At 35.7% G+C, this 27741-nt stretch overlaps 1 protein-coding gene across 1 annotated transcript in view; it reads right to left on the minus strand.

The window, feature by feature from the left end:
* The window catches only part of LOC136010575 (adhesion G protein-coupled receptor A3-like), a 286770-nt gene that overhangs the window by 216478 nt on the left and 42551 nt on the right, over positions 1-27741 (minus strand). The window contains exon 2 of the mRNA XM_065671986.1: positions 23323-23394. Within this exon, the coding sequence (XP_065528058.1) occupies positions 23323-23394 (72 nt within the window). The remainder of the gene's footprint in view (positions 1-23322; positions 23395-27741) is intronic.

Raw genomic sequence — 27741 nt, forward strand, 5'->3', positions numbered from 1 at the left:
ATTTAGCAGTAAAAGAAAAGGGTTAGAAAAAAGCTAGCATTTCTGCAGTCCTTATTAATACTAGAAGTTCATTTTTCTTTAAAGATCTTGCAGAAGAAAGGCAAAGGATATTTTTTTATTTGATAACATGGCAACTATAAATCTGATTTGGAATATATGATTCTAGGAAAGTTGGCTAAAACTAAAATGCAATCAGCAAAAGAGAAGATGATAAAGAGTATTTCAGTGAACAACGCTTTCCTGTGGTTTGAATATGGCTGGAGTTGAAGAATCTTTCAGCAGCTTTAAGACTGAATTTGCATTACATTCATCACCCTGTTAACGACTATAGGGAAACAGGCACACATTTGTTCACATTTGAGGTTCTTCCTAGAGACTTTTTCCTTCTTTCTCTTTCTTTCCTAATTTAGGAAAGATTCTGTTCTCCATTACTTCCAAATTAAATTTGACCAGTAAAACACAGAATATGGGGCAAAAGATCCTGCAGTGAAAAATACATCCAAAGTGGTAATTTCAACAATATGTGAAGTAATACCAGCAGTTTTCCCCATTTTCCAACAGTAAAATGTTCATTATTTGTGATCAGTTGGTTCTTCCCTGGGACTTCAGTAAGAAGGTGAGGGTGTAGAAGGGTTCGAGAGGGTGGCTGGGAGCACAAAGAAAGTACTCACACCCTTTCCATGCCCTGTGTTCCCATGTGCTTCCCCAACTACATTCTTTTATGAGACTGTATATATAGCTAAGACTAATTTAAAATTCCTCACTTAGCCAATGCATTCTTGCCCGAGTGGTACACAGCTGCTTCAGTCATTCAGAATATTTTGCAGGAGGTTGAATTTGCTTACAAGTGGACATCTTCCCTGATGTCTGCTATAAATTAGCCTTAGTGCAAGTCAAGGGAGTTCTACTGCATTATATTTGGTGAGCTTTCTTGTGAGAAAATGCTCAAGAAAAAAAAAAAAAAGGAAAATTAGCTCAACAGTTAAACCATTTTGAGTGTACGTACTTCTGGGAATTGTATTTGCAGCCTTAGTAATGAACGGCAGTCTTTGTCAGTGAAAATCTCACGTCTATTGGGAAACCAGGGAAGGGAAAATGGTAGGCGGGTGTATTTTATCTATAAAACCATAGTCTCCTAGGTATCCACAGACACTGTTATACACCATTAACACATTGCATTATATATATTACATTATATATTATTTATATAATGTATTCTATTACTAGTATTATGTGTATTATTGTAATATATGTGTAAGGGAAAGCTGCAGCCACGTGTTCTTAGTGTTCATATAATCAAAATTTATCTAATGAGCTTTAAAAAATATATTTGCTTGCAGTGTTTTGAACAGTTAAACAGCTGCTTGAATGGGAAAACATGTAACTTCCTGCTATAGTAGTGCATTTTAATTAAACAAATTCCTGATTTTATTTCCTTGAATTCAGAGCACCACAAATACACTTACAAAAAAAATAAAAATACAGAGCTAATTAGTTTTTAAGACAGGGTCTTATTTTAAATTTCCACTTTATGAAACTGCATTGCAATATGGCCAAATACACGGATGAGAAACTCTTTAGGTCAGTTAACCATCCAAGTACATTTTTGCAAAGACAACAGAAATACTCAATATCACCAATTAACGCCAGTGTAGCTCTGCAGCTTATAACTAACAAAACCCCACCAGATTTAAAGCCACCACTGAGCTGAAAATATTTCAAACTAAAACTGTAGCATGCAATAGGGAAGGATTTCACAAGCTTTCTATCCTTACTGCAGACAGCTCGTACATTAAACATTTGATGATGTGAGAAAAACAGAACACACTGTCTGTGCAAAAACCTTCTGTATAGCATAGCAACAAAAATAAATATTTCATTGAAAAACCCTCAAACCTGTAAGGGAAGCTACTTTTATTACTTCTACAGTATCAACTTATCTTCTGGGTGGCCAAGTATGCACTAGGCAAACGAAAATGAAGTTTTGCAAAAAAAGAAACTTTTTCATTCTTTTGTGTTGGACTACGTGGAATACTAAGTCTTCCCTGAAAATCTGGGTTATATTTCAGTATCTAGTAAAACACTGTATACAGACTGGCACAACACACACCCAAGAGGGTTTGTCACACACCAAACTCTTTGGCATTTCAAAACATTTAAAAGACAACCTACTGACATATGACAAATTTCCACAGACAGCAGCAGCTGTATGTCTTAGTGCTGTTGCCACTATTAACCTCACTTGCAATTTGATGGCTGAATTAAGTTGTCTGCCAGCAGTTCCAGCTGGCATAATACATTACTGCGTGGTGTCATGCTGTTTATCTATGGTCAGTGTTGTGACATGCTGAGCTCCATGTGTTTATCCTCTTTTTACAGATAAAGCGTAAATCCTGGAACTTCATGCAAAGTACTGATTTCTTTAAGTCATAGCCATTCCAGTTCTTATCAGCTGTAGTGTTCTATGAATTTCATCAAAATTAACTTATAAACAAACTAAATTCTCTCATCTCTGCACACCATGGTACCATACATAACAAGACTTGGGAAAAGGATGGTGAAAAGATACAGCTAAATGGCACCTTCGGGGCAAATAAAGTTTCATGTATTCATATTTCCTGACTTTCAGGTTACTCAAAGACCTGAAATAGTCCCTGAAAGATTAGCACAAATTCAGGGTAACCTCCTGCAAGCTAATTTTGGATGGCACCTAATCCTGATTCTACAAAGATGCACAAGGATGCACAATCCCATCACACCTTCAGCCTCCATGTGTCCTGGATTCTAAGTGTTCAAAGACACAAATTGCCCGTTACCAAACAGAACACAGTTTGCTTAGAGACAAGCATATATGTAAAGTAACAAAGTTTGTTACTTTGCTAATGCCCACCCTTTTAAAGAAAAGGTTCCCATCTTAGTGAACACAGGCACAAGTAACCCACTGCTGTTGTCCTGTTTTCTGAGGTGGGTACCTACAGAGGGGTCAGGCTGCAGACCCCCTACTCCCATAGTCACACTAAACAAAAAAGAAAAACACCCTGTTTCCACTCTCTTATCATTTAATAGATATCTCCTGTACCAGAAATGGGAGAACTGTAAGCCATGGTATATTCATCAGTTGTGTTGCTTCAAATATCATACCTATTTCTAACACACTAAGCTTGAATCTGTATACATCTGACTTCAAACAGATTTGAGAATCTGATTTTAAGAGCAGTGATAGAGGAGCAATTCTATTGTCAAGGCTCATTTTGAGACGCTGAGAATATACACAGTGGTATTTTTGCAAACAACTTGTTTGAGAAAAAAAAACACCACTGTTTCTTGTCCTCTTCAGAGGTAAAAATAAGTATAAGGTTTATTGTTTTTGTTTTTTTTTTTACATTTTATTGTATGATATACCCATCTTGACAAATGCTATTATGTTTATTACTGTGAAACCTTATCTCAGAAAAATAAAACAAAACCACCACAAACTAAAATGTTTCTTGTTACACTTCAAAGTGTATTAATTTCTCTATTCAGTTTCCTTTCCTTAAAAATAGAAACCTATTTTAAGGTGAATATCTTTTCAAAATGTAGACAATGAAGCAAGGATAACCTTCCTATGCAGAGCAAATTGATAAAAAGCATGGGACTTTATACAGTCCTATGGCTGTTCACAGCATTCACCACAAAGATCCGGAAACAAGAAAGAAAACCTTTTCATCAGTTTTATGCTAAACTCACAGTTAAGCAATGCTGAGCAGGTTTTGAGAATTTCCTGCAAGATTAGCTTTTTATGTGTACACTATTTTTAATAGCAGTGACCTTTATTATTTCCAATAGTGAATCAAAACAAGGAGGTTGTTACCCGCAGTCCCATGTGGAGGCAACAAGAAGCATCCTCACCTCTGCCATTTCTCTGACCTCTCAGGATGTGACAAGACCCGCTGCTTTTGCCAGCTCTGAGGCTGGCCCCTCCTTAATTATAGCAGCAACTATAACAAAACTTTATAACATTACTAACTAGCTCCACCACAACACAGGGCTTGATCACTTCTGAAAAGTTTCCCTCTTTGCAGTTACAATAATTCTCTTCAAGCTGCTCCTAAACTTGTACCAAAAGTGCAGAGAATAATCAAGAAACAAACTCTTTGCATGCTTTTCTGAGATCAAAATGAGTTTTAAATGGAGTTTTGGTTTTGTCATGTGAGTGGGTTTTGGGAAGGAAGGGCGTGATGTCTTTCAATTAACGTGAATGAGAGCCGGTCCAGAGCAAGCAAAATGTGTAAGGAATGCAGAACGGAGCCCTTGAGGTATTTGGGGGATGGTGAGGGAAACAAAATTAAAAGTAATCGAGGTGCCTCTTAAAACCATCGACTTTGTACGCACATGAACATCATCTTATTAAAGATTCATAAGGACTTTATAGTTTTAATGCATATGTGGCCAGTGTTACAGTTCAATAGCCAAAACTCTTAAAAAGGAATAAAAAAAGAGAAGATACTTCACTCTTTTAACTGGCTTCTATCTAGCCTCCTTTTTTAAACACCAAAGCACAGTTGTAGCAAAAGCCTGCCATTCTAACAAAGGTCTGAACAGATGAAAAACAAATCAGTATTTCTGTTGCAATTCATATTCAAAACTGCTGCCCATTTCCTGCTTCTGAATTTCTGCATTTTCTTGCCCCAGCAAAAGATGAAACCATGCCCCTTCGTCGCAAACCTTTTCTGCAATCACACAACTGTCAGTGAGCAGCACCCTGAATGGCTCCTTAGCTGCAAAGGATAGTAAGACAAGAAGAGGAGAAAAAGGATTAGGGAAGGGAAAGAGCCCTCCCTATATCAAGTTGAAAGTTTGAACACAGAAAGCTTAGCACTGGATTTCTGTAGGTCAGCCTAAGATAATTACAACGTCAGTAGGATCTACCTGCTATTTAAGGATGCATGGATTTTTTCTTTATTATAATTTTTTGTGGTGCAGGTTATACTCCATTTCTACTACAGTCTGTTGTTTTTCAAAGGTGGAGAAATCTCTGTAAGAGCAGACATAATGGGGATGTGTCTCACAAGCAGGGTAATGTTGATATCTCCTGCCCTGTTTATTTTCACTGGAAAGGTGAAAAGCTTTCTGCTGCTCTTTTTCTTGTAATTTTCTTCTGTTGTCCAGATGATCCATTTGACTTTAGAGGGTTTTCTTTATTTTTCTCTTTGCCAAAAATCTATCTGGTAAAAAGCAATGACTTTAGACAAAAGACAGGCAGGCATAACCAAGCCCTCAGCAAACTACCCAAGCTTGTAGTGGGGACTAAGGGAGGACCGAGTTACATGTCATTAGACCTCTGGCATAGTTGCACAAAAGAAGTTTTGCAAGAAAGCCAGTAACTTAAGAATTGCCCTGCGAGGGGTTACAATTGTCAACTTGATTTTTTGTTTCCCAAGACACTCCTAAATAATATTTTCCAACGTAAGACAGACCCTCGCCCATTGGCCAGACCCTCCCTTCAGTGCCCTTCAATGCAATCTGAAGCATATTATTTTTAAGCAATGTGAATTACTTCCTCCTCTGCTGTGTGGAGCGTGTGGCTCCCTCTGCACTATTCACCCCTCATTCTAGGGATGAGGAACCCAAAAGAAACATCTAAACACAGGTTTTCAGCACTGTCCTAGGCTAGCCCTAGTCAGCCCACTCAGGTAAGGCCACAGGCCTATGGTTTAAACAGACTTAGAGCAATGAATTTTTTTTGCTTTTTTTCAGCAGCTCTTTGGTACCCTCCCTTTCAATGTGTTGCTATCAACGTCCCATCACTCATTCAGAGGTGTCCTGTACTTACAACTTCCAAGCTCTCTCTACTGTGGTACCAAACTAAATTTTCCAATCCTGCTCTTTCCATCTCGATTTTTATTTAATCTCACACTCCATTTCTCTTGCTGCTATTTTTATCCTCTCTTTTACCCTTTCCACTAATCTTTTTAAAAGCAGAAGCCATAGTCAGAGTGCTTTAAGTCTTAATAACAATATTACCATCTATGAAGATCACCTTCATCTCCAGTTCGGTTGAGCATGCATGGTTCCCTGATATTGGTTAATGTGCTATTTGGCTTAGCCCTGTGACTCTTCAGTGCAGATAAGAAGCTTTAAAAGTATTGCCCTGCACTCATCCAGGACACGTAAACCCCTGATAAAACAGGCAGCCTTCCCATACATTAATTTCCAATTCTGCCCAGCTTCTTGTAATAATAAATCCAATGCTAGCGTCCCTATATTATTAAAATATTTGGTGTTCTCTGACATTCATTCCCCAAAATTATTTGGCATTAGAGCTCTCTATACCCCAAGATAATTATCTCACTATTTTCCTCAGGAAGACAGAGTATTTTTGTAGTGAATGACCACATCTTTACCATGTCAGGCTTAGAGATTAATAATGGGTAATACTATTCTTCCTACAAATTTTCATGCTCACAACATCTTACAGCTATGTTAGGAGAAACAGATTAGACCACATATTTACAATAAGTGTCAGTCACAAAAGCATGCAACCTCGCTGGTAGCAGCAACAAACTTTTAGGAAGGCAAGGCAAAATGCAAATTTATCAATGTAAGTTTGTTCAATAATATTCCCTTGACTTTGACTCAGTAAAGCTTACTTTGTTATACATTCTTGTCATTATAGCATGTTTATTATTAAGTATTCCACAGCATTATACAAAATTTCTTCATATGCTTATGCCCCATGTAACATGGGCAGACACAAGTTGACAACTACTGTTGTCAAGGATATTGTAAACAGTAAGAGCAATTCCCATTACGACACCTGAATTTCTGAGAAAAATTCAAGAGGATAGCTGATACTTCTTGTTATCGGGTATTTGATACATCACCACGAGGAAAATTCCCATGTTCTTTATGATATCATCCCATAGCCCACGGCCACAGTAGCCATTAAAACATTTATTTCTTCAAAATCTTTAACAAGTAAAATCAACATGAAAAGGCAGATAGATCTATAGTCCTATTGTCAATTTTATCATCTTATGCTTAGCATTTCTTATTCTGCTAAAATTATCTAATCTGACTTGCTTGTAGCAAAATAAATATTTTAGCAATTAATTCCTGTATTGCTAAGCATTATTGTATTGCTAATGCTTAGCAATACAATAGGTCATTCGGAACTCCAAAATTGAAATTTTTATCTTACCACAAGACCACAAGACCAAATTCTGACATACAGCAATCTTTTACCTTTCTTTTATTCAGGGTTTTTATTTTTTCCTCATTTTTTTAACTTTTAAAAAATACTTTGGTTTTGCCTGACTGGTTAGGTTCAAAGGTTTACTGCTTTTGCAAAACTTATTAAGGTACAATATGGTACTATTTTTTTAGGTGATTTTTTTTTCATATGAGAACTGTTTCAATGAAATGTTTTCTATTGAGTTAATTGTCATCTTTTAATTATTTATTTATAGGCATATTAAACCACCTGTATTGTAATTCCATCATCATGTACAACGACTTGGTAATCAGAATTCTCATACTCCAGTTCCCGGTTGATGAAGGTCCAGTTTTTCTATCAACGCATTTCACCCATACACACTATTGATAATTATAGTCCAGAGCCCTGTACATATCTCTGAACTGCTTTCTCTTATTTTCTTTATGCACACAAATCCAGCAAGTTACTTCTAGAACAACTTATACTGGAGAGCTTCCACAGTGTTTAGATCTGATACACACACACATATAATGCACCAAGTGAATGTTGTTAGATCATTGATTTCATTATTCAATATAAAACTTTGCAAAAATGTAACATATATTCTCTAAAAGCTTGCATCTCAGCCAAATGAAACCAGGGCATTATTGAACTGTGCAAGTTCACATCTGAAACACAGGAACAAATCCTGAATATTTCGAATCTGAACATAACAGTGCTGAGGGAGGAGAGGGGAGTGGAGGGGAAAAAAAACCAAAAACAAAAACCAACTAAACAATTTTGCATAATTTCTTTAAATCTTGGCCAAAAACATTCTTCCATTTTCCTCAGAGAGAACCCAGCTGTTTTTTAATGAACGTCTGTAAGAAGCTAACCCCTGGCTTAACCTAAAATGAACCAAACAACAACCAAAAGATCTGATTAAATTATTTGCACTAGAGATTAAAAATATAGAATTAGAACAAACCTATACTAAGCTTTTGGAAGAGACTTTCGTATAGCTAAAGAGAAAAAAGATCTCAAAATTAAAGTTTTTATCCTTTTAAATGTTTCACTGCAGAAGCAAGTTCTCATTTGGGAAGATTTTTAAAGGAAGGTTTTGAGCAAATAACCTATACTATGTTACATTTGCGTGAAGGATGGCAACGCTACTTTTAACAACAGTATTTATTCCATTCTAGAAAAATATAGTATCCAATTCCACTATACAATAAAACAGTTTAAAAACAGTGCATAAAACATATTTAAAAGGAGTTCCATGGTGCAGTAAATTAGATGTTTTTTCTCGAAAAAGGAATTTATGACCTGTATTAATCATGCAATGACCAAGCAAATCAAGACTGGATTTATCATATAAGAAAACCCAAAGCAATCCAAAAGTATGTGAGATCTGTAGAAAGTGGACTGTTGAGCATTATTCTTGGCAAAAATCATGCAGATCAAATGCTTCCTGATGTACTTGTTGCTGATGCAAATTGTGTTATATTAACACTACACTGACCCCCAGCATCACTTCAGGGAGAGGTTTGTTTGGGTTAAGATAAATGACACTTTTTTTGACTTTGGTAATAGCAAATCACTTTGTGACGACAATCACTGGTTAGCTTTTAAAAATGTCTTCTGGTAAAGGTGACCTGCCAATAATAGATAAAAGAACCTGGAAACAGGAAGCATAAATACTCAAAAGGTGGTGTACATATGTATGTATAGATTTTCCTTACCCAAACTGTAGCCTTCCTCTGCAACGTATGGTAAGTTCTAACCATTTCCATTGTCTCTGTCTCCAAGAAAGGAGCAGAAGGGAGCAAAGAGGAGTCAGAGTATAAAAACCTGCAGCAGAGCCTCATTTTGTGTTTCTGTCAGACTCTTCTTGCATTATTCCCTTAAGTCTTTTCTCTGGCATCGTTAGGAATGAAGAAAATAAGAAGCAAAACAGCCACCTTCAATTTAATTCTGTAAAGTCAGGTAGGATAAAACTAAATGAGCGCATGTAATTAACGCTTAGAAATCCCTTCTTTCGAGCAACAGAATAAAACGAAATAAATACATGATTAGCAAAATGCAGGTGAACAAGCTAGTTTTAGTTCAGCCTGTGGACTGACATAGTCAGCGGCAGCTGCTATCACAAGTTACTCTTTTTACATTAGTCTATTATGTAAGTTTGAAAATAAAATCTGTAAGCCACTATAAAAGGTTCTTTCTGTCATTCTGCAAGACTGATAATGCCTTGTGTGATCCTGACTGCTTTTTGCTGGCTCACCAAACTTCACTAGGGTTTGTTTTTCATATACCATCTTTTAAATGTTGTTGAACTACACAAGGACTTCAATAGGTCATCAGAAAAGCTCTGGTTTCAGAAAATGCTCATGTCATTAACCTCTGACTGTAGATCACAAAGAAGTGTATATGCTGTTTGCCCTTGCCAGCTGTAAGTTTTGTATAAACCCAGTAATGAAAACAGGATCCATGTCTGCTTGCAAACATGACTAACTTACCTGGAAAACCGGTACAGTCTCCTCTTACAGTAAGACAGAATCTTATTACATGAGTAGGTAGGTATAAAAAACAAGGGAGCAGCTTCTGTGCAATAACACAGTCAATAGGGAAAAATAAGTGAAATGTCTTGTTTAGTCTGAAGAAAAGGCATTTAATTTGATTTACAAAAATAAACTACAAACATCACAGACCACTACTGATACACCTGAATGCAATGAAAATGGGAAAGAAGGCTTGTAACAGAAGGTCTGTATTTTACCCTCTATCTCTGTGCAGGTGACAAATTGAATAAAAATAATCATTAAAAAAGAAAAAAAAATCAATTTACTGAATTTTCAGTTCTAGAGAGGCAAAAAGAAAAGAACCTCCCCCCCACCACCACCCAATAATGAAATTAGGAAGAAAAGGAAGAATCATTTAAATTTCATCAGCAGGAAGCTTTAAAGTTTCACTGAACTTGTCTAAGTGACAATTTGGTCTGTACTGCCTGGTTACACAAGATGGAGAAAGCAGCTTTATACAGGCTTCTTAAGTCCTAAAGTCCCAGTGAATTTCCCAAGGATATTTACTGCATGTAGATGCTCCAGAGGGGTCTTTTTTGTATTCAGCTGTGTAAGAGTTTGACAACATCAACATCACTTCTGAATGTTAAACTATGTTGAAACTCTATTTGTCTGAGTATTCAATAAACTGGATTCAAATCCATTTTTAGGGTACACTGTCACTGCATACAAAATAAATCTTTGTAGATAAAAATCTTACTTCTAGATACATTTCAGCTTTATGCCTATAAATACTTTTATAAAGGATATATACATTTCATAGTTATTTTCATGATATCATTAAGAGATTATCATATTTTTGGTTTGCTTAGACTAGGAAAGTGAGTATTACGCCACTGTTTACAAATGCTGAACCCTACAAAGAGAAAAGGGTTAGTTTTAGTTAAAGGACAACAGTACTATAAGATCATATGGATAAAAATAGGCTATGAGTACATTTAGATCCCAGATTAGAAAAAGCAGAATTAAAAAAAAAAATGTTAAGCTATTAAAGAAACAGAGATTTGAAGCAGCCTCCAAATTGCTTGCTTAAAATGCAGTTTGAAACTGTCACAGAAGGGGCTTTATGCCTGGACGAGGTTTACTACAGTTAGGAACTGCAGTTTATGACATGAATTTTTGCATATTCACAGCTGAGCCCTCTCTGGCATTTGCAAGAACCAGCAATATTTTTATATTTCTTGCTTGACGGAGAACACAGATTTGGGAGCTGCCCTACTCCTCCTTTTTCACTGAAAAAGGCAAAGGGTAAGAGCGTTGGATAGTTTACACCAGCAACCTGAACTGGCCTGGTACCAAAAACTTTTCAGGTGTTCGGTGTTGCTATCCGTTGTTGGCTTACTCATGGTCAAAGAAACGGTCACATTTGGACTGATAGGGATTTATTGGTTACAGTGGCAGAGACATGTAAAAGGAAAATGTTTATAAACCCCACTGTGACACATTGCAACTTCTTCTCTTCTGACACATTATAATTTTAGGGACATTATTTTGAACTGAAGTTTCAGGGTTCTTAATAGAGTGCTGGAAAGCAATTAATGGAGTGGCTAGCTTATGGTGTACATGATGAGAGGGAGAGTTGAACACATTTTCTTTTTATCCCTGGAAACTCAGCCTGCCTGCAACCCATTCTGGTTTTACATTCCTAAATATTTTTGTAAGTTCACATAACTGTACAGTAGGAAAGCTTAATGCAGTACTCAAACTTCACTCAAATGGGAGAATTGTCCCTTGTGAGGCACTTGCACTTCTCAGAAATACCTAAAAGCAATTAATTGTACAAAGGGGAAAAAAGCTATCAAATTCTCAACTTAGCTGCTGACACAGTACAGAAAACACTGTTTTGTTCTGAACACAATGTACTTAAAACTCCCATTTCTGCTGAAAAGCATGTCTTTAAGGTCTTTAAAAAAGTATTAACTTGCTTTGCATTAAGAAACAAATGTGAATATTGAACATTAAAAAAACCCAGAAAGAACACTTGGTGAAAATAACAAATGTGCTATGTGTCTGGGGAACACATATTAGCTGTAAAAGTTTCTTTCATTAGCCATTAATTATAGCAACATAGCAGGCGTGTTACAGTCACAGTTGAGAGGGTATGGCTTTTAATAAATTTGGGGTATTCATGTACCTGCAACTAAAGTAGTTTTTCCTGATTTATCTTTCATACTTCTTCATAGGCAGAAATTTCTTGATTTTAAGAGATTCAAGATGCCCCTCTGGCAGTTTTCTGGGTTATAAAGGCATGACAAAAACATTTATTCTTCAGCAAGTTTCTTGCATTATGCTAACTCAAGCGGCTTCTTTTTAACTTAAAATACTCATTTCTACAAGATAAAGTTCACTATCATTGAACAGATCAATTTTTGTGCTGGAATAAAAATAGTTATTTTTATATGCTTGTGAACTTGAAAGAATAAAACAAAGTTTCTCCCTGTACTCCCCCAGCAGAACACTTTCTAAAGTAGAGCATAGAGGAATTTCGTAATTCTTTTTTTCCACAGAATATGTGCATAGTTCAGACTACACAAACATCCTCTATAGCTCCCCCAGTCACTTTCCATTTCAAGAACGAGGCAATTTGTGTTAACACAAGACAGCTTATCATGTGCTAAGTCTGCATGCAATTTTCTCGTGAGAACAACCATTTTGTACCTACTTGACACATGCAGCACTACACTACACCCAACTAATCAATTCTGTCTATATCAAGAAGTGGGGAGAAAAACTGCCTGCAGCTGTTATACTACATCAGCTTTCCTAACTACTTCAGACAACTCATTTTGGGGATTTTTCTTTTCTTTAAACTAAACTGGCATAAAACATAGCCCTTCTTTCTATTTCTTTTCTTTTTTTTTTTTTTTTTTTTTTTTTTGCATTCTCGGAGATTATTGACAAAATGCAAGTGTCAGAGAACAAGCGCTATGCTTTCTGCAGGCATCCCCAGAATTTGGGAGGGTAACAAGCTCCCAGGGTCATTGGGTACTCTTGGAGGATTTATATACTAGCATAATATGAATGAGCAACCGCATGTTTTCATCAGAGACCTCACGGGCTAGTCTACAAACAAGAATTTTAGAAGAGAATAGTTTACACGGAATCATAGAATAGTTAGGGTTGGAAAGGACCTTAAGATCATCTAATGTAAGCATGCCAATGAGAAAAGTCTCTGAATTGATATCAAGTCAAAGACAGAAACAAAAAAAACCCCAAAACAACAGGTATCAGTAGAGTCCAGAAAGCTCTTTGGGAGGGAAGGATGGAGTTGGGAGCTTTTCTTCTGATACTGACTTTCACCCAACAACATCATGATGTTGAAATGTTTCTTTTCAGAACTCGATGTGTCTTACATTTCATATACATATACTACCAGAGGAGGCAACAGACAGTAAACACACTAAAGACCACATTGCATATGAATACAAGACATGCTATAATATTGTCTAGAGTTTGAAACGTTCAATCAACAGCCCACAGCTGAGGGATCAAAACCAGAAAATACTGAAGACAAGGACTCTGCTATCAATTCACCTCCTACCTCACTTTGCAACATTAGCTATTATTGATCAACTAACACTAATTTTTATCAGCTTGTCTTCCCAGCATGCTGCTCCGTGACTTTATCAAACAGCTGTGAAACCACATTTCTATTTTTCCTACTTCTCCAACCAGTCTGCCATTTCTTTACAGAAAAGATATGCAGCTTGCATCAGTCCTATGTGGTGTAACTCAGCTTTACCATTTCAAAAAGATTATGTGAACACAAACCACTTGAAATTAAATACTGACATCTATGACAAAGATGTTCCTGAAACTGCTGTGTCCCCACACAACATTTATTTTGCCATGCTAGCATTTCCAACATTAATCTGTTTTTTCAAGGAAAAAAAATGCTATACTCAAAAGTACAGCAATGCAACCTGGCAAACCACTGAAGTATTAAATATCTATACTATACCACATACATACCAGCAGCTGGCAACTTCATGCCCAAGCTGAAACCATATTTTCACACCAGAACTGAAGGAATGTAATCCCAGCAGCACATTCAGAATGGCATAAACAGCCGTCACGCCAATGAACATCTCCTGCGAGGGAACGCAGGGCTGGCAAGTCTTATGTCTCATTATGAAGCGTAGAATTAAAGGAAAGACACATGGCCTGGTAGCCCATGTTGTTTCTATCAGAGGGAAAAAAATACCACAAGAACCAGAGAAATGAATGTGGCAGTTTAGGAGACAAACAAAAGACAAGTTTTAAGGTAGAAAGAAGAGATGGGAAAGAAACTTGATTCCAGACCCTTGCACTGAAACTATGCAACTGATTTTACTAACACATTTTTCAGAGTTAATTGCTGCTGTTTATAAACAGCGCTATACTATCCAAAAAGAAACATCCTCTCTTATTAGAATTACTGCTTTTTGGGTGTGGTTTTTGTGGTTGGTTTTGGGGGTTTTTGTGCACATTATGGCATAACAGCTCTACAAAAGTAAATATAGAGGGTATTTTCCTGTTGTCTCATCCTCTAAAATATAAAGTATATGATGTCTAATAGCCAGCATTGTGATTTTCTACTGGTTAATAACAAATTACTAGAGGAAAAAATACATTATCTTTCTGTCAGACTACATTACAAGTGCTTCGAATGTTACTGCATGCTTGCAAGACTTACAGTGTGTCTATTCAAAAGAAGGTAATGTAATTTCCCTTTTAATTTTTATCTCCTTTGACTCTGACAGTCATACTAACAGGAGCTTTATAATTCCTGATATAATGCTAAATCTTTCTTTGGTACTGCACACTAGGGTATAATAGGTTCTGGAGTTTGGAGAATTTGGGAAGGTTTTGTTTGCTTGGGTTTAGGTTGGGTGGGGGGAGTGGCATCAAAAAAATGCACGTTTCAATTACTAAATGAGAAATGTTGTTAGTCATATGATGTAATCTAGATATACATGGAGGACTCCAGAATTACAATGAAAAGCTAATTTTTCATTGCCCAATGTGACTTGTGACATTGATCCTGCCTCTATTTCTCAAAATTTCTATGCAACAATACAGATTAGATATCCTCCTACTGTGCAATTCATTAAAATACTGCCTGCAGCCAAATGATAGTTACTTTGAACTGCATTTCACCTTGCAGTCCTTTATGTCTACATGAGGACCAACAGTGGTTTTTCAAAGTCCAGTTTTCTGTTTCATGTTTTCAAAGGATCCTTCACATCTGCTGTTGCCTCTTGCTGCTTATGTAACCAGACAGGCATATTTATCAAGCCACAGTAATCAAGGCATCCATGGATCTCTCTCATTTTATACTTAGAACACTGAACCCAGAAAATACACACACGCATATTGGTTGTGATGACAATACTAGGAGAAGGGGAATATCAGTTCTGCAAACTAATTTCTAGTGCTGGGTCAGAATTTGGTTCATTACATTCACTCTTGCTTGGCATATTTCTAATGTAGTATTGGGCACAGAAGAAAAAAAAAACAAAAAACATTCGATAGGACAGCGACAGCTGACTTTTACCCATTAAGAAAGAAAATTTATGGGAAAATTCAAAAGAAGAGAGTTTCTGATTTTCAATCACTTGTCTCAAATAAAGCCTCCTCTTTCCAAAGATTTTCTTCTTTTAAAAGACTCTTTTGTTTAACATCAATATGTATTCTGTTACTTGACTGTTACACATTTGCTACAGCATGCATATAATTACCCATTTACACAAACACCTTTTTAAATAAGAAGGATTAATTCCTTTAAGCAAAAGACATGCTAGCTAAAAAGTACTCTTAGCTGTATGCCAAATTCCAGGGTCAAATAATGACAAAAGAAATCTGTCAGTAAATAAATACTGCCAAGCCGTAAAGCTGTCCAACTTAAACAGTTAGTTGGAAATTACCCACTATGAATAAGATAATTTTAGCTAAGTAAGGTGATAGGGGCAACTTTTCATTACAACATGACATTTTATTTACAATAAATAAATAAATAAATCTGTATATTTGCATTATTTACAAAATAACTCAAATGTTTTAAATGTTAATGAGGAATCCATAATGGATGCTAAAAAAAAAAAAAATCTTCAAAGTGAGGAACTGAAGATATTCTGGTGCTACAAGGATCATTTTTGTATCTCCTTTCAGTCTGATACCAGATTTACACCAATCTGTCACACCAATCCATGTCATTGAAACTGCAAGGTATTAAAATGGTTTTATAGAAATTGGATTTTGTGAAACTAAATGGATTTTATGGGGAAAAAAAACACTTTTTTATGACATGCATTTAATTATTTAGCAATAATTCATTTAAATGTTATAAACCTCATTGATAGATAAGTTAGATATTTAAAGAAGACATGCATTTAATTGGATGTCTCTATCTTCTGGCTGCATCAGAATAAACATAATATTGGCGTTACTGAATGACATGACCAAAATTATCACAATGGCAGACAACCAAGCACCAGAGGGATGCAAAATCCCTGAGCATCCAGGCTGTTATCACCGCAAAGGAAGACTGGCCATGGTGGATGCAGAAAGAGCCCCATTATATGTAAGAAATCTGCTCCTAACCCAGGGATACGGCATAAACCCAGACAAAAATGTTTTTCAGTATCTGAGCATGGCATTCATGGTCAACAAAAAAATATAGGATGGCTAAGCATCTGTATGTATTAAACTCTGAAAAATACATCCCAGTTTACCAGCTTAACACTAATTTTCATGGCAGAAATTGGTTCTGTTCATGCTTCAGGATAAGCATCAAAAACTTTCATTTCACAAACAGTTATTCTAATTTTAGCTAAAAAATAATTATTATATGGGTAAATATTTTCTTCCCTCTTTCTGATCTGCATGCTACCTGACATATATTCATAGCTTCACCCCCACCCCCACCCCCCACCCCTGTATTTGTAAAGCTCTATTTCCTGAGAAGCTTTAACTCTTCAAAATTGTTATTTGCAGTAGATGTCTATCTGGAAGAACATGGACCTTAACTTCGGTAATTCACGAATTTTTAGAGCTTTCCTTTTTGAACTCAACATTTATAATTACCTTAGTACAGATATATTGCAGTCAAGCATACTTAACATTGACCAAAAACCTGCGAGCTAGATCAGCTGCATCTAGAATTGGCAAAGAGAACTATCCTGCTTCATGCTAACATCAACATCATTGTAATTAGAAGGACAATCTTAATCTGGCACTGAAACCAAAAGGGTAACTCAAAGTTCAACAAGCATCAAGAGGAATAAGAATTTTCAGTCTAGTTTAGAGTATGTGCACAAAGTAAAGTGTCGCTCCAGGAGAAAAATCCTTTTCCATAACTATTCCCATCCATCCTCACCTACTGGAATATCCTCTATAGTAATGCAGCATAACAAGATTTTTGTAAACGATTTCAACATAACAAGAAATCTTACAGGAAATGTTGCTTACATCTCCTCAGGACTCCTGGACATATTACTAGACAAGTTAAAATACTGCTTGAAGCGTTTGTATCTTTTTTCTTTGAGAATATTTGGGGTGAATTTCAACAAAGAACTTGTTTGTCATCATTATCAACCAGGTCTAGAGAATTTACTAAATCCATGTGGGATTTTAAATACAAGAAACAGTGTCAGGAAAACTTCAGACACTTGAAAGGAGCTTGCACTGATTTTTCTTTCTCCATATTTTTTTCCAAAATAGATAAAACCGAACTGTTTCAATCATGCTGTAATTACTCACACATCAAACAGCTCTAAGAAACAGGTTTTAAAATTGCCCTTTCCCTGAGTAACACTATAGATTTTCACTAAACACAGCATTTGAAATGAATTAACACAGTCATTGAGGTCTCCAAGATTACCAATCTATTTTCTGTTAAATGTCCATGCATGATGTCAGGGGCATACTTCTTAGCTGCAAACTGTACAATTGGATCCTAACTGTCATTCTGTAATATTCTTAGTTTATAATAACTAGATTTATTTTATTTTTACAACAATCCAAAAAAGAGCACATAATTCTAAATTTAATTTGTCATGTTTTTAACTTTAAAGATAGCATACATACATATTGAAAATAAAATTGTTTAACGACTCCCTGAAGCATATTTAAAATCCTTCACAGTGCCTAGGAAAAACATCTCTGTTTCTTCATGCGTGTGCAGGCACATTTAAAAAACATAGGCAAGAAAAGAAACTAAGTGACCAGCAATTTAGAGAATGTAAATTGTATGTTTAAAGAAGCACATTGGTATATCAGAATGTAAACCCTTTATATTTTACCCTTTCATCACTTGAGTTTTGCTAAAGAACATCTAAATGCCATATTTTTATACCAGCTGTTTAACATGTTTTTCTATGGCCTAATTTGTTGTGGTTGTCTTTCCAGCCCTTTCATTCCCTCAAGTTAATGTGTTATTACTTCAATTGCACAGCACAATATATAGTTGCAGAATGTCATACTGAAATCTACTGAAAGTATCTTTTATGCAATCTTATCTAATAATAACTGAGGACAACGTGTGACTGCATGGCACTGCCACACAGTTGGGAACTTTACAACACAGCAACATTTAACGAAAGTACACACAATTTAAGTGACAGGTGATTAAGTAAGACTAATTTATACAGGTAAAAAAAATTACAAATACATTCAATGTTAAATTCTCACAAATACTTCAGTATTATTTTCCTTTATCTAGAAACATGTCTAGGAATACTGTGAAAACATAACAACAATTTTCTGTAAAACAGTCACTGTCAAATTATTAGTGTCTTGCATGCTTTCCTTCTGGGGCAACTGTGAAAAATATGTGTAATCTTGCTTAGTGCTCTCCCATCCTGATTTCCCAAGGAAACACTGCTTATGCAGTCATGGTCTGTTTGTCTATGTTTATTATCAGTAGCTTCTGAATTCATTGAAGAGTTTCAGCCACAGGGACAGCAGTCTCAAAAGTAATTATGCTCCTATAATCTTAATGAAAAAGTATATTTGGTTGTGAAAGAGAGAAACAGAAACATCATGTACCCACTTCAGAAAATTCCAAGTAAATTATCAACTTCATTAAGAACAAGGAAGACAACAGTGAAGAAGCCACAACAGGTTGCTTCCAGCTAGAGGCAACATAGGGAGTTAATGCAGGACAGGGGTTATTGTTGCATCACAAGAAATTGTGATGGAACAGTTGCTGTAGAAGGTAAGAAAACTAGGAGTGTGGATAATAGCTCAGACACATACTGATTTTGCCAGCTGACATCAGGATGAGATTCATTTACTAGACTAGATCTTAAGTTCAGGTCCAGCACAGCTGAAGTACCTGGCCGAACACATCAGTCCTTGACCCTAGAAGCATCCTGTGGACCATGACTGACCAAATATTCTCAAGCATAAAAAGATTTGCCACAACTGTTAGTAATGATATTACTTTGCTGCACACTATCCAGAGACTGCAATGTCTTTAAAAAAGGGTCCAGATCATATACTGCCATGATAAGTTATCTTCTGGTAATTTAATTATCAGCACTAGCCTACGATTCCTTGGGTAACAGCAATGGCTAGCCCCACTGCTTATAAGTTAAAAACAAACAAATAAATAATAATTTAAAAAAGTAAACTAAGTCACAGATTTGCTATTTAGTGTACTGTTCCAATTTATGGGAAAACTATACTATCAAATTATACACAGACAATTTTAGAGTTGTTCAGATCCTCCAAACTTTTTTAACTAAATGAGCTTTTGGATTGCAGAGACTTACTTGAAAGGACTACCTCACTGTTTCACCATTTTGAAAACCCACTTTGCCTTTCTTTTATGGTACCCAGAGTACACAAAAAGCTTATTTAAATGCCTACGGTAACTGATGCTGTCTTGCTCAGATCAATGCACCTCCCAGTAAGATAGGACAGTGACTACGAACAGGAAAAACAGTGGAACTGAAACCACTGCAAGCTGTGAAGTCTTTACCCCAAGCTGCAGATCCAAACTGAACTCAGCCTCCTGAATGCGTATCAGAGAAATGGGTCCAAGGTGCTCACTGTAATCTAGAATTTATGGTCTGTAGAGCTTCTCTGGTGAACTGCCACAAAGCTCTTCATATTTTAGCCAACAGTTTCCTTACCACACTTGCTTCAAAACAGTTTATTTTCTTACCGACATTTCTGTTTTATTCCAAATCAAGGCATATATAACCAAGCACCATACAAAACCTAAGTTTACAGAATATTTTATTCTCGAAAATTATACTCTCTTCTTAATGCCTCTTGTTAGTACTATAAAGTAAGCCCAGTGGCACAGAGATGCACTATGATCCAGATACCGTAACACATTTGCGACTCTGCCTTTCCAAACAAGAACAAAGCAGCAATTCCTAGTTTCAGAAAACTCAAACTAGGGAGCAAGAGATTTCCATCTCTATAGAACACTCATGAGTTACGGTTCACACACATACAAAATAAAGAAAAAGCAACTTTTGTGAGGCAGTGCTTTCCAAAGCACTTTTACAAACTGCCTAGTAAAAACACTAAAATTTCATAAATGTATGTATTTTGATCACTATTATTTATATAGTTTTTATGACAGAATTACATGTTTCATTATTAATAGAGTATTAGCAAATACAGGATTATCTGTCTATTACTAAAAGGGAAATAATTATATCCCCAAACATCTTTTTTCCTGGCTGGCTGGTTGTACCCCTAAAAAACTAGTATCATATTTCCTTTTATAGCAGTAACAGAATTTAAGGCAATCTGAAATAGAAACCTTGTAATACTTACACTATGGTTGAAAAAAAAATGCAATTTTCTGAGAATTCTGCAGAAATAAATACAAATCAGGTCCAACTACGTTTTGAAAAAAATGTATTATATATATTATATATATATATTGCACTATAATATATAAAATGTACTATATTATACATTATATGATAAAAGAGTTCTACAGTAGTCTTTGCTTTAGAGAAATTGATTCAGTCGTACTCTTAAAATGGACAGTTAAGATGCAAATATATTTCTCAGTTTGCTTGATTAAAGTTGTATAAAATCAGAAGTCCTTGTTTGAAGCAACTGCTCAGTGAGGTCTCTCACTCGTGTAATATTCTGTCGAGAAATCACTAGAACTTGGGAGGATTCACACATCTGTAATCTAATTCCTGTTGTGACATGCATTGAAAAACAAAAGTAGAAAGGTGTCACTATCATACTGGAGCAGGGCTTCAAACTGTCCCTTGCTCAAAAAGAGCTTTTAAGCATTCCAAGAGAGTAAAGTGACAGAAATTACAAGCAACTCACTTCCACCTGAAATTTTTCTTCTCCTCTAAAGTTTTCAAGCCTGACAATGAATGATTTCACTTTCCATGTAAGCTAATGCTCTTCTGGCTCATGAGCACATGGTAACCACAAAAGAATTACAGACACACATGATTCTTGCCTCTATGCCATACACATTACTAAATTTTCATTCTCAATGGGATTTAAGCCAAATTAAATGAGTAATCCTGCATGCTAAGCACCTGATGTTGTAAACTTATCATTATCTTAAAGGAAGCTGCATTCTCCTGCTACTGTACTTCATAAGATTCTCTACACTTCCTTTCAGAAAAGAAACAAAAGTTCTTACTGGTAAATTTTGGTTCTCCATGATGATTCTCCATTTTAAGCAGTACCTGAAGTACTGCTCTGAATTAGATTGTGCGGAAAAGGCAAAGCTAGGGAAACCTTTGTCCAAGGGTTAAGTGCACTTATCTATATGTACATTTACACTCACCTCCTGGTAGACTATTCCAGCTGTTGTAAACCCCCCAACTGAAACTCAGACTTCACATATATTGAAAATAAGTGTATGGGACCAGATAACAAGAAACAGAGCATCTGAATATGATGAGATTGTCATTGCCTGAATTCTAGTCTTTGCTTCAAGGACCACTTACAGATTTTGTATTAGAGCCATGGCCAAACATCATTACATACAGAACAGATTATACTCACTCATTTTATCTGTAATGTTGTGAAAATTCAAAGCAATAAAATTAAGAAGGTTTAGATGGTGATGATACTTGAGGCTACACCCGTGAAGCATTTTTTTGTTTTCTCACTGTTCTCAATACTGGTTGCCGTGTCGTTTCAGTTTGAAGAATTTCTCTAACTAGATAACTAGAAGTTCTTAATGTGCTCATTCCCCAGTGTAAATTAAATCTTAAAAAAAGCAAACCCAGAGGAAATGTTTCCCTCTATTTCTAAACACTGATGATTTACATGCAGTACATCAGAATTTAAAGTACTAATTTCCCTTCTTGTAATAAATTTGTAATCCTATCTCCTATGCTAAATTGTTTTGTCTAAAATATTTATAAACTTCTTTATAAACCTCATATCATTATTACAGCCAAGATTAAACCACTTAGTAAATAATACACAACTATTCTTCACTCAATACCTTTTATCGCTGCCAATATTAACTAAATGCAGAGAAAATGTAGGATTGCTTTTCATAACCCTTCAGAGTTAGCTTTATCCTAACCCTTCAAGGTGCTTAAGAGATTATTCCAGACCCTGGAATATATTGTTTGTTTTTAAATTGCATTTATATTATTCAAATATCTCAGTATCATATACTTACGCACCTTATTACACAATCCTAAACAGAATGCATATCTCACACATACATAGTAAAATATTAGCTAAAGTTGATTTTAATATGCAATTTTTTACATATGGTAACATTCATTCAATGTAGAATACATTCATGCATTCATATATATTAATGCCTTCATGAATGTAGCAACTCCTTTACATCAACAGTTCTACATATTGAAGGCATTATCACAAAGCAATATAAACATAATTCAGCTTAAACTGCAGGAGATATTTTAAGATATGAATGATATAATTACTCATTTTAGATGCACTGGCAAAATAAGTTTTATATAGATATAAAAACCAGCCTTTTTAGACTTGCTCACATGATTATTCTCAAATAAGTGACCTATATGCAGGCAGTGTTATTACCGTATAGCTGATACTGCTATTTATTGCATTGAAGTTTCCAAATATTTCCTCCTCTAATGTATTAGCTGCTCCTGAACTCCTCTTCCCCACTTCAAATATTGGCCATGGAGCTTTAGCAATGTCATTGTCTGCTACAGTGATAAATGCTGTCCAATTTCTTTAGAATATAATAAAAATAGAGAATAGAATTAAAATCAGAATAGTATTAAAATGGAAGTATTGGAGACCAATGAGTTAAATAACCTAAACTACATGTCAGGTATATTAGTGTTACCATTACATATACCAGTCTTCACCGTGATAGTGTACATAGTGTAGTACAAGTCTTTGACTGGATGTTTATTTTAGTTCCAAATTGATGGCAGTGCTTTCCTGTATTTTCCACATCCATCCCCATTCACTCATTTTTATGCTGTTTCTTAACTTGATGACTGCCCAGAAACTCTACTGTGCAGTACAGTTCAGAGCATCTCAACTTCATTATCTGATGTTTGGCTTTATATTTTAAATACACAGACTTTTTAATTGAAGGTGGAACAAAGCTGATCAGTTACTCACAGTCTCTCCAGGGATCTCAGTCCAAAGAAAGAGCCATTCTTCAACCATAAGATCTTGTTGTTACTCAGAATCCTACAAGAAGTCAGGAAAGACTCTGGTTAACAGAACATGATAATCCCACTGGTTAAAAACATATAATTATAGTAAATGACTCCTCTGTAAAATACTAATCACCAAATTCTCTGCTTCATTTGCATTTTCCCATCATCACAGTAAATAAAATTACAATTTAATCTAAGTATATAGTTCCCTCTTTATTAAATAAAAGCACGTTCAAGAATTATGTCAACAAATGAATTTTGGCTTCAACTTGAAAACTGTAACACAAATAAATGCCCACACTTCACTAGCAGATTCTAAATTACCACAGGTAAAGGTACTTGTTAGGCTTCTCAGTCAGCAAAAATGCTGATAAAGCAAAGGGCATGTTAAAAACTGTTCCGGTAGTTTAGAGGACAATACAGTCACTTTGCAGTGGCTGCTACAGCAGGAATGTACAGAAGAATGATAGCTGATAGATATAAAACATTCAATTTTCTACAGTGGAGACAAACAAAAACCCCACCCCTTTACCCCCAAAACAGACTAGTCCAATAACGTTTTCGTGTTGCAACCTCTGCATAGTAGAAATTCAGTCATAAAGCCATACCTGGCCTATCAATGACCACCTCCAAGTACACATGCAAACTGGTCCTGCATGCAAGCTATTAAAAAAATTGACTATTCTTCCACTTCATGTTAAGCTACTGTGGATGTCACAAGCAGGTCTTTCTGGTTTAGTGATTTTCCAACAGCGTACTTTCCCAGCTATTTCAGAGGCAATAGAATATGAACATGCACTCATTCTGAAGATGCTACAACTTTAAAACCTTCCAATACACAAAAGAAATGCAACTTGTCTTACAAGCTCAAGAAATTGTTTTTTTAAACAGATCTAATGATTATGCAGTGTGCAGAAGAAATGTTTGCCTCTGTAAATAAGTCTAATTCCAACTGCTTGAGAAATTAGTCTTTTAAAGTAACTTTTACAACAGAATATATTTCTGTAGTTCACAAAAATTCCACTTCAAAATAAGAAATATAAGACAGAAATAAAACACTTTTCAAAAGTAGTTTTATGCCTTTTTTTTGTAAATCAAATTTTTACTTTTTAAAGTTTTACAACAGTCTGTTACACGAGACTATCTTAACTTGTCTTGCTCTTCACATTTCCCATTGTGTATGAACAGTAAGTGCTTTGCTCCGGCATACACCTATTACATAAAATCTCAAGTTTAGGTGCAAAAGACAACACATAACACTGACACACAGTGAAACAGAAAATTACTTATGTAAGAAAATTAAAAAACTCTAATGTTATTATAAGATTTGGAGATTTTTGCAAGTTATTGCTAAAATTGATCAATAAAAGTGTAAATATTTTGAAGGCATTTGTTGGCCCACTGTCAGAGAATTGAGCAGCTCAAATCTGTATGCTATTACACTATGTTGTTACTGAATACACTTGTGCAGCAACGTTACTTCTCACCCAGAACCAGTCAGTATAACCTGCAAGTGGCAATTTGGGATCAATCATGATCAATACACCCAGGCATCTGAAAGCACATGTAAGCCTATGTTTATGACAAAAAAAAAAAATATATATATATATATAATATATATTGCAGCATTGGATATTTAATATACATATTATATATGCACCAACATTCATACAGCTATTGCCATCAACTAAGAAACTCCACTTCTCACAAGATCTTCCTTCAAATTCTCAATTTAAAAATCCTGTGTATGACATTAAACATTTCTCTATCAACTCTTCACTAGCATCTTAGCAATACATTTAATCAGCGACCTGACAAAAGACCGCAAACTGTTTCAATTTGACTCACCAGATTTTCTGAACCTATAAGGGGCTCAGCTGCTGACCAAACTAGAAATTTTTTTAAAGTTCTGACCATCTAAACTAGAAAATGTAGATATATGAAGTGTTCTATTATTTTATTCTGTTCTTTTATTGACCTTCTGAGACTGCACAGAACTTGTGTCAAGAGAAAATGGAGTCCCAAAATCAAAATTGGCTGGGCTTGGAAAGACTAGCATCATAAATTCCATTTCATGTTGGGTCATTTGGTTACATGCTGTGTTACAGAAAGACCAGCTTTGAGGTCTATTACAATGACATTAGATATAAGTTATATTTGGACTGTTCCTCATAGCCTGATTTGTAAAGATACATGTACTTCAGAACTCTCGTCTGGCTTAGATACAAGTAGTTTTGTTTTTGAAAAACTTTCACAGTGCCAATTTGTTCTTCCAACCTTCTATTCATTCTGCCCAGAAAAAGAAGGCAGCCTGAACTTTCCTGGCAACCCCAGGAAAATGCATCACAACTCAGCAGCACTTGGTCTCCCACTCTCTGCCTCTGGGTTTCCTGTATAGCAGTAAGCATGTAGACAGAAACCATTATCATTAACCAACATAAAACAAACTCTTAGAAACTAAAGATAACTATCTCACTAGTAATAAATCACAAGACTGCACCAAATATTTAGTTCCTAAATGGAACACAGTAAACCCAGCTCATGTTCTGCAATACAACTATCTCATTTAGTCACTCGCTTTTATTTTTCTGAAAGATAAACCATGTCTTGCAAAACATTATAGACACCAAAATTTAAAAAAAAAAAAAAACTAAACTAAAATATAAATCATAGAACTTAACTTTGTAGATTTAAGTTTCTAAATGAAACCTTTCAAATCTTTATACCAGACTTTCACAGTGACTTTCACACAGAGATCAGGTTTCAAAAATTAAGTTTCCTTCAGGGCCTTCTCTACAGCGCCAACTAAAATTCAGGTTTTATAAACAAAGTAATATGGGTATTATTGTTAAAATACGATTCTTTGTCTGTTCAGAATCAGAGCTTTAGAGAATCCTAGCATTCCAGTAAGGTCCATGGGGGAAAAAAAAATGTTCTCCAAGAATTACTACAAGTTATCTACATTTCATTCAGTTGGCTGGTATACTACATGAGAAGAATCCACCTGCTTTTAATTAGCTTTAGTGATGTCCAAGAACTTGCAATGGGCTGTTATCAAAAAAGGATTTGGTTTGCACTGAGGAGTATTTTTGCATTGTATGCTGTGACTACAATGAACAACTTCACTGGCAAACTTAAATCATGCTATTTTTCATACAGTAATGAATCATTTGTTAAACTTTTGATACGACTCATAACATTCTTCCCTTCTGAGGACATTTGCTGCTGGAATGAGGCTAGAAAGGAGGAAGGTTTTAGTTACAACGTTCAATATTCTAACTCAAAAATGAGGTTTAACTACAGATGATGAAAAATCTTTTCAAGTAATCAATGCCTGGTCAAACTGTGGCTCTTACTCTTGACGCTGAAATTACACACAGTGATTTTGTATATTACTTCTTCAGAAAAGAAACAGAATGGACATGAAATGTATGAAGTATGGCTGAAATAGTTAGGTATCTCTTTCCCCTTGAATACAGCCACCTACTTCCAGGCAAATATATATAATTGGAGATCTGCAGAAATTTTGCAGGAAAACAGAGACATGATATGCATCCCTTTCTTGTACTTACAGAAGGAAAGTTTTTTGTGTAGAAATATACGGGAAATGTTCTATTCTTGTATTTAATTTTGGATATCTTATTAGATGCAACATAAACTGAGTCACTTATTTTAATAAAAAATTAAATATAGTTTGGAGTTTTAAAACAGATCCTCACCGTCTACCCACTATGATTAAGTATTTCTCAGATTTTATTTATTTATAGCATTTTCACTTGTCCTTTTTTTTTCCTGACATGCTACTGAATCACAGTGATAAATATTGCTACACCTCACAACTAGGCAGATGGTTTGAACAATTGTCAGATTCTAGCCATGCCCCTCTACTCTGCTCTTGTGAGACCTCACCTGGAGTATTGTGTGCAGTTCTGGTGTCGTCAACATAAAAAGGACATGGAACTGCTGGAACAAGTCCGGAGGAGGGCCACAAGGATGATCAGGGGACTGAAGCATCTCCCGTATGAAGACCGGCTGAGGAAGTTGGAGCTGTTCAGCCTGGAGAAGAGATGGCTGCGTGGAGACCTCACAGCAGCCTTCCAGTACCTGAAGGGGGCCTATAGGGATGCTGGGGAGGGACTCTTCATCAGGGACTGTAGTGATAGGACAAGGGGTAACAGGTTAAAACTTAAACAGGGGAAGTTTAGATTGGATATAAGGAGGAAATTCTTTCCTGTTAGGGTGGTGAGACACTGGAATCGGTTGCCCAGGGAGGTTGTGAGTGCTCCATCCCTGGCAGTGTTCAAGTCCAGGTTGGATAAAGCATTGGGTGGGATGGTTTACTGTGAGGTGTCCCTGCCCATAGCAGGGGGATTGGAAC

The sequence above is a fragment of the Lathamus discolor genome, chromosome 3, assembly GCF_037157495.1.
Source record: "Lathamus discolor isolate bLatDis1 chromosome 3, bLatDis1.hap1, whole genome shotgun sequence".
NCBI lineage: Eukaryota > Metazoa > Chordata > Aves > Psittaciformes > Psittacidae > Lathamus > Lathamus discolor.